This window comes from Eptesicus fuscus, chromosome 21, assembly GCF_027574615.1.
Source record: "Eptesicus fuscus isolate TK198812 chromosome 21, DD_ASM_mEF_20220401, whole genome shotgun sequence".
Lineage (NCBI taxonomy): Eukaryota > Metazoa > Chordata > Mammalia > Chiroptera > Vespertilionidae > Eptesicus > Eptesicus fuscus.
In genome coordinates this window covers 29,940,241-29,953,913 of record NC_072493.1, presented here as the reverse complement: position 1 = coordinate 29,953,913, position 13,673 = coordinate 29,940,241, and the positions used below count along the sequence as shown (strand labels likewise).

Below are 13,673 nucleotides of genomic sequence, written 5' to 3'. Positions count from 1 at the left end.
GCTGGTTTTTAGGAATTTTCTCTTAAGATTTGGATCACATAAAGAAATGCCAAGAAACTATACCCAACTCAAAACTTTCTAGGAGAATCATAAACTTGGTACATTCAGAGGGTAGACTTGGGTCCATTAAGTTATTATTGCAGGAGGTAGTATATCAGATCATTTAGTTATATAAAATAATGGTTTCATTGTAAATATACTTTTCATAATCTATTTTATCGTACATATGACATTCAAACTGACCAATTTTATACTGATTTGTGAATAAAGATATTTAAAAACTGATACATAAGTTACTTTTGATGAAAATAAAAAAGAGACTTATTGTACAGATACATAAATACAATCAGAAAAAAGGAGTTAAAGTATGCTTTATAATACAATGGTATTTTCTACAGACTGTAGGTATTTTATGTGAAAAATATGTTTTTAGATTTAATTAGCAATAGCAAAGACACTTCGGTTATCTCAGACTGAGGCAATGAGTCTGCAAGGACTTAATGCTAATTTCCTTATGGATTACTGTTGTGATTTAAAAGCATCTGTGCACACAGGGCAGGCACTTCTGCTCGGTGCCTGAATGGCTGTGTTAGGTCTGCACAGAGGTGCCGCATGTTCCTGGGTTGGCTTCTCACAGCTCACAGCCCTCCTTGGTGCTTGGCAAGGGTGTGCAACTGGGACCTGAATGAGAAGATGCTAATCATATTATCCAGTCTATAGTGGAATCACTTGAGGCTGCACACTGAGGCCCTCCCAGACAGGGGTACCTGCTTAAGGAAATGAGAATACAAGGAACTCTTACCTATTATGTGCTTGATGGTCCAGACACACATACTGTATTCAAATGTAGTCTTGAGAACAGATGGAGCAGTAAATATACATCCAAGGACCTCTGTAGCCAAGGTATTTACTGCCTAATGTAAAATTAGGGAAAAGAAATTGCTTCAGAATAATGCAGTGGGATTTTTGAATTTTTTCTAATTAGGAATTTATTTAATTTTACATTAGGTAGAATCTCTAAAAATGAATACTAGCTAACATTAATTAAGCCCTTAAATATATGGCAAACACTGCTAAGTATTTTATATGCATTGTTTTATTTTCATAACAATCCTTTAAGTCAGGCATCATTACTAGTCTTATCCTACTTAAGTGAATAACAAAGCTTAGTCTAACTAGTAAGTGGCTGAGCCCACATTACTAGTTAACTACAGGAGTCAGACCTCAGAGCCTGTACTCTTAGTCTCCACGCTGAAAAGAACAATAGTCCATGGATCCTGTCCCACACATAGATATGCGTTTTTTTGGCCCACGATACTTTTTAAATCATAATTCCTTTGGTAGGCAGAATAATACCCCCTGTTCAAAGATGCCCTGGAATCTGTATGTTACCTTACAAGCAAAGGGACTTTGCAAATGAGAGTTCCTGAATGGACCCAATGTAATTATTAAGGTACTCAAAAGTGGAAGAGAAGAGAGCAAAAGGCCATATGACTACTGAAGAAATCAGAGTGACATGACGACTCAGCTCACCATTACTGACTTTGAGAAGCTGGAAGAGGCAAGTAAACAGCTACTTCCACAGAGCCTCCAGAAGAAATGCAGCCCTGCCAACTCCTTGATCCTAGATTGGTAGCTAGGATCATTCTAGACTTCTAATCTCTAGAACTGTAAGATAATGAAGAAAGAGTGAAGATGGGGAATATATAAGATGGAGTCATTTTAACTAAGCTGCTAAAAATTAACATGAAGTTTGAGGCATGAAAGATTCCATTCTTGCTCTAACTAACCTGGGAACATGAACTTTTTTTTAACTTTTCAGTCTTGTGTCAATGCTTGGATTTACAAATGGACTTCTAGATAACCCTCTGTTTATCCTCTAAAGGACTCACATATATATCCACCTGACATCCATTATCCAGACCAAAGGATGTGACCAAACCTCCTGGCATCCATCACCCTGACTGCCCTGACATATGACTGATAATCATCCTGGGTCAGTTGTAAGGCTAAGAATGCAGGACTGATAATTCTCAAGCATGTACTTTTTATTATAAGAACTTAACTTTTCTTTCTGCTTTGGAACACATTTTTGCCTTGCTATGTTCCCAGCTTGCAAACTCCAAGACCCTTGAATAAGTCCTTTCATTTATTTCCAGCCAACACCTCCAGGCTCTTTGAGTTTCTTCAACAATAACAAATCTGTGTTTTAAGCCACTAGTTTGTGGAAATTTGTTATTGCAGAATAGAAAACTAATACATATGCTAATATATAAATGTTGAATGTTTTCACATAAATATATTGAAAAACAAATCTAGTGATATCAGAGATGCAGCTGCTCCCCTTTAAACAAAGGATTTATTTTTCATTTCACTGCAGTCCTTACCCCTCCCTTTTGTCTATACCTGACATACTAGTCTCATCTACATGACCTACCTAGTCCCTCTAGGTACTTAGGTTTTAGAATGCTGCCCTGAGCTCTACTGTCTCCCAAATAGTAATCGAATCTTATCCTTTAAAATACAAGCAAGTAAATCCAGCCTCCCTAAAATGATTAATTCTGACAATTATAACAATCCTTTTGTTTGTATATGATCTAGGGCTAATTAGTTACTTCTCTGCAAAACTTACAGTGCATACCCACTATGGCTGTTTTGAGGACACTAAATGACAAGTGCTTTCTCCAGTGTCTGGCACATAGTAAACAGTAAATGAAATATAGCTATAATTAACATAGAGTTGCCTGTCCTGCTGTTGAACACTTGAGTTATTTCTAATCTTTGGGAAGTAAAACTTCTGAACGCGTCACTTTTTCTTCTCCAATTATTGCCTGATGTCAAGTTTCTTGGAAGCACAACCAATACCTTCTACCTGTTCATAGGAATCCTAGTGAAGTTTTGCAACCCTCCCGCCTCACCTGGCAGCAGCTCCCTGCTGACCTGCAGGGGGCGCCGCGTCCAGCCCAACCTGACCGGATGCTAATAAGCCTGGAGGCCCCGCCCCTGCCGGAAGTGCAGTGTTAAGAGGCGGGGCCTGCGAGCTGGGCCCGACTGCAGTGCGGGAGCCATGGCGGCCTCTGAGGCGGCGGCGGCGGGACCCGCGGCTCTGGCCTCGGGCGCCCCAGCCGTCCCGGCGGCCGCGAGGGGGGCCGCCGCCGCCGCCTCGGGCTTGTGGAGACCACCCGGACGGCTGAGGGGCAGCCGGCCCCGGCCCGCGGCGGCGAAGCAGCAGCCCGCGGGTCCGGCGCCGCCGGCCGGGGAGTTGATCCAGCCGTCGGTGAGCGAGCTGTCCCGGGCCGTGCGGACCAACATCCTGTGCACTGTGCGCGGGTGCGGCAAGATCCTGCCCAACAGCCCCGCGCTCAACATGCACCTGGTCAAGAGCCACCGCCTGCAGGTGAGCCCGCCGCCCGACGGCGCCTCCTCAGGCCTGGCGCCGACACAGCGCCTCGCTCGGGGGCGTGGGCGCGGGTCCTGCTCCCGGGGCGGCACGGCGCGGCCCGGGGTCTGGAATGCGCCGTGTGAGTCCAGCCTCCGCCGGCCTGCATCCGAGGGGGCTTCCAAGTACATAGGACGGGCCGAACCGAGGGGGGCGTCCCGGCCGGGGAAGGAGGGAGCGAGGAAGCGGGAACGCGTAATAATAGGAAAACACTGTGTCATGCCGGTCGGACCAGCCGGGACTACCGGCCTCTAACTTCGCGGCCCGGGCGTTGATCTCGGTAGTTCTCTCAGCAGCTTCGTGAGGTACGGACCTACTGGTCCCATCCCATTGATGAGAAACAGGTTACGGAACCTGAGTAGTGCAGGGATTTAAACCTGGTCTCTGGTCCTGAAGCCCCAGTGCTTTCCACCACGCCCACAAGACCTCCGTCGGGCCTCGGCCCGGCCCCGCGGTTGGAGGGAGCTAGCTGCAGACCTGGCTGAGACCTAAGGGGGATTTCTCCCGTCTGAGCATCCCTTCCACCCCATATAAAATAGGGCGGTGATGTTCAACCTTTAATGCACATCTGTGGAAGGCTTATTAAAAATCCAGACGTTCAGTCCCACCCAGACCTATTAAATCATAATTTCCCAGTCATTATAATTGGAGGTTTCCTTCCACCACTTAGAGCCCTTCTTGGCCAACAGTGACATAATTTGAAACCCTAAGTCACTGAAAGCAGTTTTGTGAGTATGGAGCTTTTGACAGTCTGAACTGGTTAAGGAGAAAGCTTAAATTGCCTGGTATATTGCATGTTTCTCCTTGGAAACGTCCTTAGGATCAGGCTTCTGATAAGAATTTAACAGCAGACAGTCTAATAGCTATGGCAGATGTGTTGCCCATGAAGAGGAATCTTTTAATAGGCACCAACTGAAGAGAAATGCACCTGCCTCCTCACAGGAGGATTAGGAACCCCACACAGGAAATGCACAGGGAGGCGTGCTGAGGAAGACCCTGCAGGTGGGGCTGCAGTTCTCAGAGGAGTTTGAGGTTTCCTCCAGAACACAAGTGAAGTAACTCTGGGAATGGGCTTCTCTTTCATGCTAACTTTTAACTAAATCCTTCCCTTCCTTAACCGTATTTATTTTCCTTAACCGTATTTTAACTTGAGTGGATGAATATACATTTGTAGGAATTCTACAGCCTAATCCCTTGGTTCTCTTTAGCTCATATACAATCGCCATCACCCACCTTCGTCCCATAGCTAAGGCAGATATTACATCTCTGAGCACAAATGAAGCTGCCAGTCTAACGAGGACCGTCCTCGTGTTGGCCGAACAGCACTCTAGGAAGCACGTCTTAACACTTTATATTGTTCTTTTCTCTGGAATTGCTGTCTGGAGCTCTACCTCTCTCAAGACTTTATGAAGCATCTGTTTAGCAGGAAGCTATTAGCACTTACTCTCCAGGATATTGATAGTATGTATGTAATAGGTTTATTTCTAATTATGTTTTTTAAATATGTAAAGTTCAGAATTGTGAAGATACCAATACAGAAGATATAATAGACCTAAGGAGGAGGAATATGTTTAAGGAAAATACAAACTTTGACAGATCTTTACTTGGACTTCAGCCTTTCAGAGTATACATCTCCTCCCTTGCTTGGAACATGAGTAATGTCATTCTTCAGTTCTAGTCAGATTCATTTTTCAGGTTTTTCTGAAGACAGCACTCAAGATCCCTCTCTAAACTAAAAATGTTGAACAATGAAAATGGGCTTTTCTGAGTTTCCTTCCAAAGTCACTAGGGAGACCTGTTTCAGTAGGAATTAAAGAAATCTCGCTGAGAACCATCATTGGTTTTTTTCTTGTCAAACAGGCTCACTTTCCTGACTTATTCTGCCTTTCTAACCATGGTACACAGCAGCCTCTGGGCATCTGATGTCTTGGGGAGGAGGTCCACTTTCTTTAATGAAAGTGACCTATGTGACAAAATAACCATATCCATATGGTAATGCCTCAGAGAGGCAAGTCTGTATTCTTAGTCTGGATCCGTAATAGAGGCTCTTGAATTCAAACCATATCCATATGGTAATGCCTCAGAGAGGCAAGTCTGTATTCTTAGTCTGGATCCGTAATAGAGGCTCTTGAATTCAAACATTACTTTTGACACTTGATGTTCTCAAAGTATTGGAAGGAGAAGGCATGATAAGGGCTGACTGGGAGTTCCCCATGGTTTTAAAAGCAGTCTGTGTTTAGACCAGAGACTCCACTACCAGCCAAGTTCTGTTCTGAAGCTAATCTTGAGTATATTTGGTTGGCACTTTGCATAACATTCAGTGGAAATTTTCCCTTTCATTCTCTTGGTTACAGCTACTTGCATATTTCTAGTTCCTCTCCTAATTTTTATTTTTTCAAAATATGATAATTTTTATTCCTTCCCCTGTTAGTTGCTATATGGTTCCAATTCTATTCTAATCTTTCTTCATAAGATACCCTGCCTCTAACCAAATATTCCTTAACATAAATGATTAACAAGCCCTTCTGAAAGATGATGGATAAGAGTGGGATTGTAAGGTAAAGGGTACATGCTGCATTTTGGTTTTATGTGGGTTCTTAAGATATATGTCTATATTTCATATCCAATAAGAAAATATGGAAATATCCTAGTTCAGCCTTGCCTAGGGGGATCCATGTAGAAATGAAAGCTGGTGATTCAGGGAAAGGAATAGTAGGAGTAAATGGGCATTTCTTGTTTGTTAGAAATTATTTTATTCGTTGTGATTGAAAGCAGTGAAAAGGACAGGAGAACCCTTAGAGAACCTTTTATCCAGCAACATTGATATTTTTAAAACATGACTTAGAGGCCTGGCTGGTGTGGCTCAGTGGTTGACCCAGGAACCAAAAGGTCACTGGTTTGATTCCTGTTCAGGACACATGCCCGGGTTGAGGGCTCGATCCCCAGTAGGGGTGTGCAGGAGGCAGCCAATCAATGATTCTCTCTCATTATTTTTTCCCATTAGAAAATATTCACATCAAAATTTCCTGAGATGTTAACAACTTGAGGTTTAGCAGTAAACTGACTCATACTTGCACGTTCTCTCCTTTTTCGCCTGAGAGACCCATGACTGATGATACAGGTATCAGCATGAAAGGGTTGTTGAGAACCGAAGTTTTATTCAACAATTGAGACATTTTTTTCTGAAAAATTTGGTCAAGAACTGAATTGTTCGAGATGGGAGACATCCGAGAACTGAGGTTTGACTTTGAAAACTTTTAGCCAAAAACTCAATCACATTTAATAATAAGGGATTATTAAGATTATGTACAAGTTAATATATATAAAGTGCTTAGAAGAGTTCCTAACACTAGTTAAAGCTTTGTTAGTACTGCCCTTTATAATAATCATTAAATTTCAAACATAGCATGCTATATAAAAGTTGTGTCAACTAACTTTAGCTACTTTAGGGGCGGAGTGATAATCGGAGAAAGTCACAGTGCTTTTTATCAGGAAGGCCAACATCATAGTCAACTAAGGCTTTTTTAGGAGTTCATACTAAGACGCTGGGCATGAGGTAAAAAGGAAAGGAAGACTTAAGGATGATATAGAAATCTTGAGCCTGATAAACTGTAAATATACCACTTTGCAAATAGAGTAGATGGCTTCAAGTTGTTGACTTGAAGAACCTGTAGAAAATTTTTATGAGTTTTTAAGAGTTTATGTGCCCCAAACAAGACATGCCTAGAAGCAAAATCTCAACAGAGGAGAATGTTTTTCAGAATGACAGTTTGCAGTATCTTTTATACATTGGGAATTAAGGAGGGAAGTAAAGAAGATTACATGAAAATGGGAGAATGTAAGGCAGGGAAATATTTATGATTGGATCTGAGGGATGAAAAGCAGCATTTCACAGGGATGTTAACCTAGATGCACAAAAACAATGCACAGGGCTTGCAGAGAGAAACTTTTACTAGGGAAGTTATAGACCTGAGGCATGACTATCCATGACCTGCCCAGTTAGGGATGTATAATCAGATCACCCTGGGAAATTACTTTGTTAGATTTGTTACAGAACCCCTTTTTCATCCACAAAGGGAAGAGATTGTAGGTTTAGAATGGATAGTTTAAAGGAATAGATAGAATTTGAAACAACATGATTTGAGCTGTAGTTCATACATCATAAAGTTTACCTAATTTAAGTGAATAATTCACTTACTTTAGCATTGTGCAACCATCACCACAATTCAGTTTTAGAATATTTTAATCTCCCAAATAAGATCCCTTGTCCCTATCTTTAGTCATTCCTTGTTTTTACTCCCAGTCTGTTGTATTGATTTTTTGAAAATAATTATTTAAAATAATTTTTCTTTTTCAGGATGGCATAGTAAATCCAACAATAAGAAAAGATTTGAAAACTGTACCAAAATTCTACTGTTGTCCAATTGAAGGATGTCCTAGAGGCCCTGACAGGCCATTTTCTCAATTTTCTCTCGTAAAACAGGTATTTTACTTAAGTATACTTCTCTGAGGATGAAATGCAAATGGTATAAACCTAGTGTGCATTCTAATTACTTAACCAAACATAACTAGAGAATTGAGCAGCAAGTTGTGTGAGGATATCCACCCAAAAGTATTCCAATTGGAAAATGTGAGTAAGGTATAATGCAAGTGAAGGAGACATGCCTTGTTCTGGAGAGAAAGATGTCCAGAAGTGGATTCAGAGAGAAAGAGAAAATGGCTAATTCAAAGAATGAGAACATGTGTACTTCTTATCTCTTGTGTGAATCTGTGCCTCCAAGTTTAGACAAGCAAAGGCACAAAGGAAATGTTCTCCCAAAGGAGTAAGATAAGGCAGAATTTCAGAAACGGCTATCTTAAGGGGAGGGAGGGGGCCCAGCAACTGGGACAGGAGGTGATTCAGGACTGGAAGAAATTGGCAGCTGAAATACTTCCCAGAGGGTTTGCTGGAGGGGGTCCTATAAAAAGTATTGCAAAGACTTTTTATTCTGCCTGCAGCACTTATTTGAAGATCAGGACCTAAATGCTGGGTAATATGGATTGTTTCCAAAACTGTCTCCACACTTTTCACAAAGTAGAAGTGATAGGGCGAAGAGGCATATGATAAACTGCAATTTGCCGGCTTCTACATTCTTTGATTTGGACTGCTGTGTTTTATCATGTAAAATCATTGTTAATTTGGGTATGTTGATGGTTTTTGAAATGTTTTGAGCAGTTGCAGTTTTTCATTCTGGTTCCTTTGTGTTCTTCCTAGCACTTTATGAAAATGCACGCTGAAAAGAAGCATAAATGTAGTAAGTGCAGCAATTCATATGGCACTGAATGGGACTTGAAAAGACATGCAGAGGATTGTGGCAAGACCTTCCAGTGCACATGTGGCTGTCCCTATGCAAGTAGAACTGCATTACAGTCCCACATCTACCGAACTGGCCATGAGATCCCTGCGGAGCACAGGTAAAGGGGAAGAAATGGTGGCCCAAAAGTCAATAGCTGTGGGAAGAGTTTCAGATGAAACTTCCTGGAAAGCTGTTAGTGTAGGAATAAAGGAAGAATAATGGGAAAAAGGTAAGACATGGAAGAAGGGAACTTTCAGAAATGGTAGCAGTACTAACAAAGGATCCATGTCTACTTAACCCGGTTGTTCTTCCTTATTCTTTCTGCCAACTCCTTTTGAGGGTCCCTTAACATGAAACTATACTTCATTATTTATTTACTTATTTTTTTTTATTTACTTATTTTTTTAATGCTCACTCAAGGATTTATTCATTGATTCCAGAGAGAGGAAGGGAGAGAGAAACATCAATTGGTTGCCTCCTGTATGCACTCCAACTGGGGATTGAACCCACAACCTAACTATGTGCCCTGACTGGGAATCAAACCCTGCAATCTTTTGGTATACAGGAAGACACTCCAACCAACTGAGCCATCCAGCCATGGCTATACTTCATTTTAAAGGCCAGATTTATATTTGGGATATAAGCTTCCTACTTTAGAAATGATAAAAGTTGCATTATTTAATCTGTTAGCATCCTTATGCTTACAAATTTAATTTAAGTTCTAGTACTTAGAGCTGTGTCTCCCCCGCCCTCCACAAAAAAGGTATGCTTTCTCCTTCCCTGTTTGCATGTTCCTGAACTTCTGCCTGCCATACAGCAGGCTCAGTTCTCAAAGAGGTGTAAAAGAAGGGATTTATCTTCACTGGGTTGATTCTGACCTCTTTTTACTCTGTCATTTTCAGGGACCCACCTGGTAAGAAAAGAAAAATGGAAAACTGCGTGCACAACCAGAAGTTGTCCAATAAGACCATTGAATCCTTGAGCAACCAACCAACCCCGAGACCAGACACTCAAGAATTAGAAACTTCAGAAATAAAGCTAGAAGCTTCTTTTGAAGACTCTTGTGGCTCTAATGCCAGAAAGCAGACTCTTACAACAGCTCCAAAATATCCTCAGAAATTGCTTTTACCAAAGCCCAAAGTGGCTTTGGTTAAACTACCTGTTATGCAGTTTTCTCCCATGCCTGTCTTTGTGCCTACAGCTGACTCCTCGGCCCAGCCTGTAGTGTTAGGTGTTGATCATCAGGGCTCTGCCTCCGGTGCTGTGCACTTACTACCCTTGTCAGTAGGAACTCTGATTCTTGGCCTTGATTCAGAAGCCTGCTCTCTTAAGGAGAGCCTTCCTCTTTCAAAAATTATAAATCCTGTTGCTGTTGAGCCAATTAGTACAGGTGTTCAAGTGAACTTGAGTAAAAATTCATCTAGTCCACAAGAACTAGGGAACGCATGTGAAAAGAACAGCATTTCTTCAATCAATGTACAGACAGATCTGTCTTATGCCACACAACACTTTATACCTTCTGCACAGTGGGTCAGCCCTGATTCCTCTGTATCGTCTTGTTCTCAAACTGATTTGACTTTTGGTTCTCAAGTTTCCCTTCCCATTAGTGTTCATACTCAGACATTTTTGCCCAGTTCTAAGGTAACTTCATCTAGAGCTGCTCAGACTGATGCGTTTTTAGATGCCTCTTTCCAGGCAGGTGGAATCTCCAGAGAAACTCAAACCAGTGGAATGGGAAGTCCAACAGATGACCGAGTACAAATGGACCAAGCTGTAATGTGCAGAGACATTTTTGAGAGTGTCCATTCATCATACGGTATTGCTACAGACAGTATTATAAGCAGCAACTTAGTAGGAGAGACTGTTACTCATGGTTTGTTACCTCAGAACCACCCTAAGACTTTAAGTCAAGATACTGAGAAATCTGCACCAGTTATAAACTTTAGTGCACAGAACAGTATGCTTCCTTCACAGAACATGACAGATAATCAGACCCAAACTATAGATTTATTAAGTGATTTAGAAAACATCTTGTCTAGTAATCTGCCTGGTCAGACACTGGACAATCGTAGTCTTCTGTCTGACACAAACACTGGACCTGATAGCCAGCTCCCATCTGGTTCAACCCAGAATCCCGCAATTGATTTTGATATCGAAGAGTTCTTTTCGGCCTCAAATATTCAGACTCAAACTGAAGAGAGTGGGCTTAGCAGCATGACCACTGAGCCAGTCTTAGAATCACTGGACATAGAGACCCAAACTGACTTCCTACTTGCAGACACCTCTGCCCAACCCTACAGTTATAGGGGAAATTCTAATTTCTTAGGCCTTGAAATGTTTGACACGCAGACACAGACAGATTTAAACTTCTTTTTAGACAGTAGCCCTCATCTGCCTCTGGGAAGTATTCTGAAACACTCCAGCTTTTCCATGAGTACTGATTCATCTGACACCGAGACCCAAACTGAAGGAATCTCCGTTGCTAAAAACATATCTGCTCTAGAAAGCAAGGTTCAGTTAAATAGTATAGAAACACAGACCATGCGTTCTGGCTTTGAAACCCTGGGGAGCTTGTTCTTCACCAGCAATGAAACACAAACAGCAATGGATGACTTCCTTCTTGCCGATTTGGCCTGGAACACGATGGAATCTCAGTTCAGCTCTGTAGAAACCCAGACATGTGCAGAACCACACACAGTCTCCAACTTCTAAAAGTGAAGTCCATGTGTGGAATGGCATTTACAATTTCCTTGATTTAGAAAATGGGGAGTGGAGACAACAGTATTAACTCTGTTGAATGTAGTTAATATGCAGTTCTTCCGTTCTTTGAGGTTCTTTGCCTTTTGTACTTGTAAACATGAAATTTGTGTATAAATGTGAGTGTATTATAAAGTGAAGATGTTGACCTAAAAAGGATTGTATTGTGTTGCCTACATTTGCCCTTTCACAGCTAGTCTTTCCATCTTAAAAAAAGAAGGGGGAAGGGGATTTCACACCTTTAAAACCCATCAAGTCATTTAGCTAAAGCCAAGCTTACCCGGTACCAGGGTACAGACTTTTCAAATATCCAAAATATTTTAGTCAAAGTGTGACTTGCTTAAATCACACCTAAAATATTTTTTACAATGCTTGTTAGAAATTCCTTTTCCTGATAGTAATACCTAAAGAAATTTGATGCTGTACCATCAGGTTTAAACACCTATGCATAAGTGGTTTGAGACTCCTACTGTCTGCATCTTCAGCTGCTTGACATCTTACCTCTTTTCTGAATTGCAGACGCAAAAGAAAACTACATCTACCTTTAGCTTTTCAGACAAATTTTCATGTAGTCCTTGCCATCCCTTCTCTACGTGAACTATTATTGATACCAATGTAAGTACAGAAGTGTTGTAAAATTACTGCTTAAAGTAGTAGTGGCAAGTACTTGGTGTAAATAGTGATCTTCTAATCGTGGAATCATGCCTATTAGCCCATACCAAGTGTGCCCTACAAACATCCCCTCCCATTCTCTACAGTAGGCCAGGGTGTGCTCCAGAGCTGTTTGGCTCTTTGTCAAAGTGCACAGGCTGGATCTGAGTTTTGTCACTCTAAACATTTATTGAATATATATATATATATATATATGAGACATACCCCCTAAATTTCATAGCATCTTGAAAGAGAAGAGTGCAATCAACAATTATATTAAAGTGACTCTTCACCTCTCATCTTTTCCTTGAACAAGGAAAGACATTGATCTAGTAGGTAGTATTTGTGCCTTGAGGATAGCAATTACATAATAGATCCAGCTTCTGCATTTTGTTGCTTTATTTGTGTAGAAAAGGTAATACCAGCCAGTCTTCAAAGAAAACTGAGTTGAAGACTGCTTCAATAATCATCTATTTTGAGGTGGGAGAATGGTCAAGTATGCTTTGGGGATTTTCTATATTTAGGAGATCCTGAATTCTTGATTGTTGGCCAACTTCCAGGCAAATAAAAATTAGTGCAGCCTGTAGGTTTTTTAACTTCACCAAAACAAACAAATGCTCTGTTCCTTCTGTGGCACATGCTTGTGCCGCTGAAAGTTAAATCCTCAAAACCTAAGGAGGGGACTAATAAGTTGTGTTGCTAATTCCTATTTCATAGAATTTTTGTTCGTTATGGATAAAGAACATATCTTGAACTCCACCTGGTAGATAAAAGTTTGCTTTGGTCACAGTTGCCTATGAATATGGATTTCAAAACAAGCATAAGCCTTAATTAACATTTCATTGTTTTAGAATCATTGCTGCCTTAATGTCCAAACACCTATTTAAGTCCTAGTAAAGGAGAAATGCATGTTTGTTTATGGCTTTTGTAAATATAAATGCAATGATCTATGGCTTTAAATTTTTTTGTTTTGTTTCTGTGACAGTATTTGTTAATCCAGCCAATAGAGTTATTTATAGAAAATGGAGCGTGTAATAGTTCATGTGTAAGTAAGCACTATTTCCCCAAAACCTTAGTTACCTGACTTGTTCTAAGAATTATTTGTAAAAACTCAAATTCGGTGATTAAACAAAAGTAAGAATTCTCCCTTTTTTTCTGTGAATTCTTCAACCTACTCATAATGTGACTTATGTTGTTGCCTTAATTTTTCAAACTCGTCTTCTGAAAGTCACATGATAAAATGATTGTGCCTAGTTATTTTCATTATTTTACTTCTGATCATAAAAACATGCTAACATGCCAAAACTGGTTTGGCTCAGTGGATAGAGCGTCGGCCTGCGGACTGAAAGGTCCCAGGTTCGATTCCGGTCAAGGGCATGTACCTTTGTTGCAGGCACATCTGTGCAGGAGGCAGCTGATTGATGTTTCTCTCACATCAATGTTTCTAACTATCTCTCTCCCTTCCTCTCTGTAAAAAATCAATAAAATAT

General features: G+C 40.9%; 1 protein-coding gene and 1 long non-coding RNA gene across 6 annotated transcripts; one reads left to right on the top strand and one right to left on the bottom strand.

Annotated features, from left to right (window-relative positions):
* Positions 1–362: 362 nt before the first annotated feature.
* LOC114230896 (uncharacterized) lies at positions 363–3,489 on the bottom strand. The gene is made up of 3 exons (XR_008554924.1): positions 3,374–3,489; positions 803–914; positions 363–681 (listed from the first exon to the last, which is right to left on the bottom strand). It is a non-coding gene; the product is annotated as an uncharacterized LOC114230896 (long non-coding RNA).
* Positions 3,038–13,327, top strand: ATMIN (ATM interactor). 5 transcript variants are annotated; one of them, XM_054710481.1, is made up of 5 exons: positions 3,326–3,397; positions 6,444–6,678; positions 7,797–7,922; positions 8,694–8,893; positions 9,678–13,327. In XM_054710481.1, exons 4-5 carry the CDS (start codon positions 8,700–8,702, stop codon positions 11,485–11,487), a joined length of 2,004 nt encoding a protein of 667 aa, XP_054566456.1. In that variant the 5' UTR covers positions 3,326–3,397; positions 6,444–6,678; positions 7,797–7,922; positions 8,694–8,699; the 3' UTR covers positions 11,488–13,327. The 5 variants fall into 5 exon arrangements, with proteins under 5 accessions (XP_054566455.1, XP_054566456.1, XP_054566458.1 ...); XM_054710483.1 differs by having other exon boundaries at positions 3,383–3,397; positions 6,561–6,678; XM_054710482.1 differs by lacking the exon at positions 3,326–3,397 and adding an exon at positions 3,730–3,744.
* The last annotated feature ends 346 nt before the right edge of the window (positions 13,328–13,673 follow it).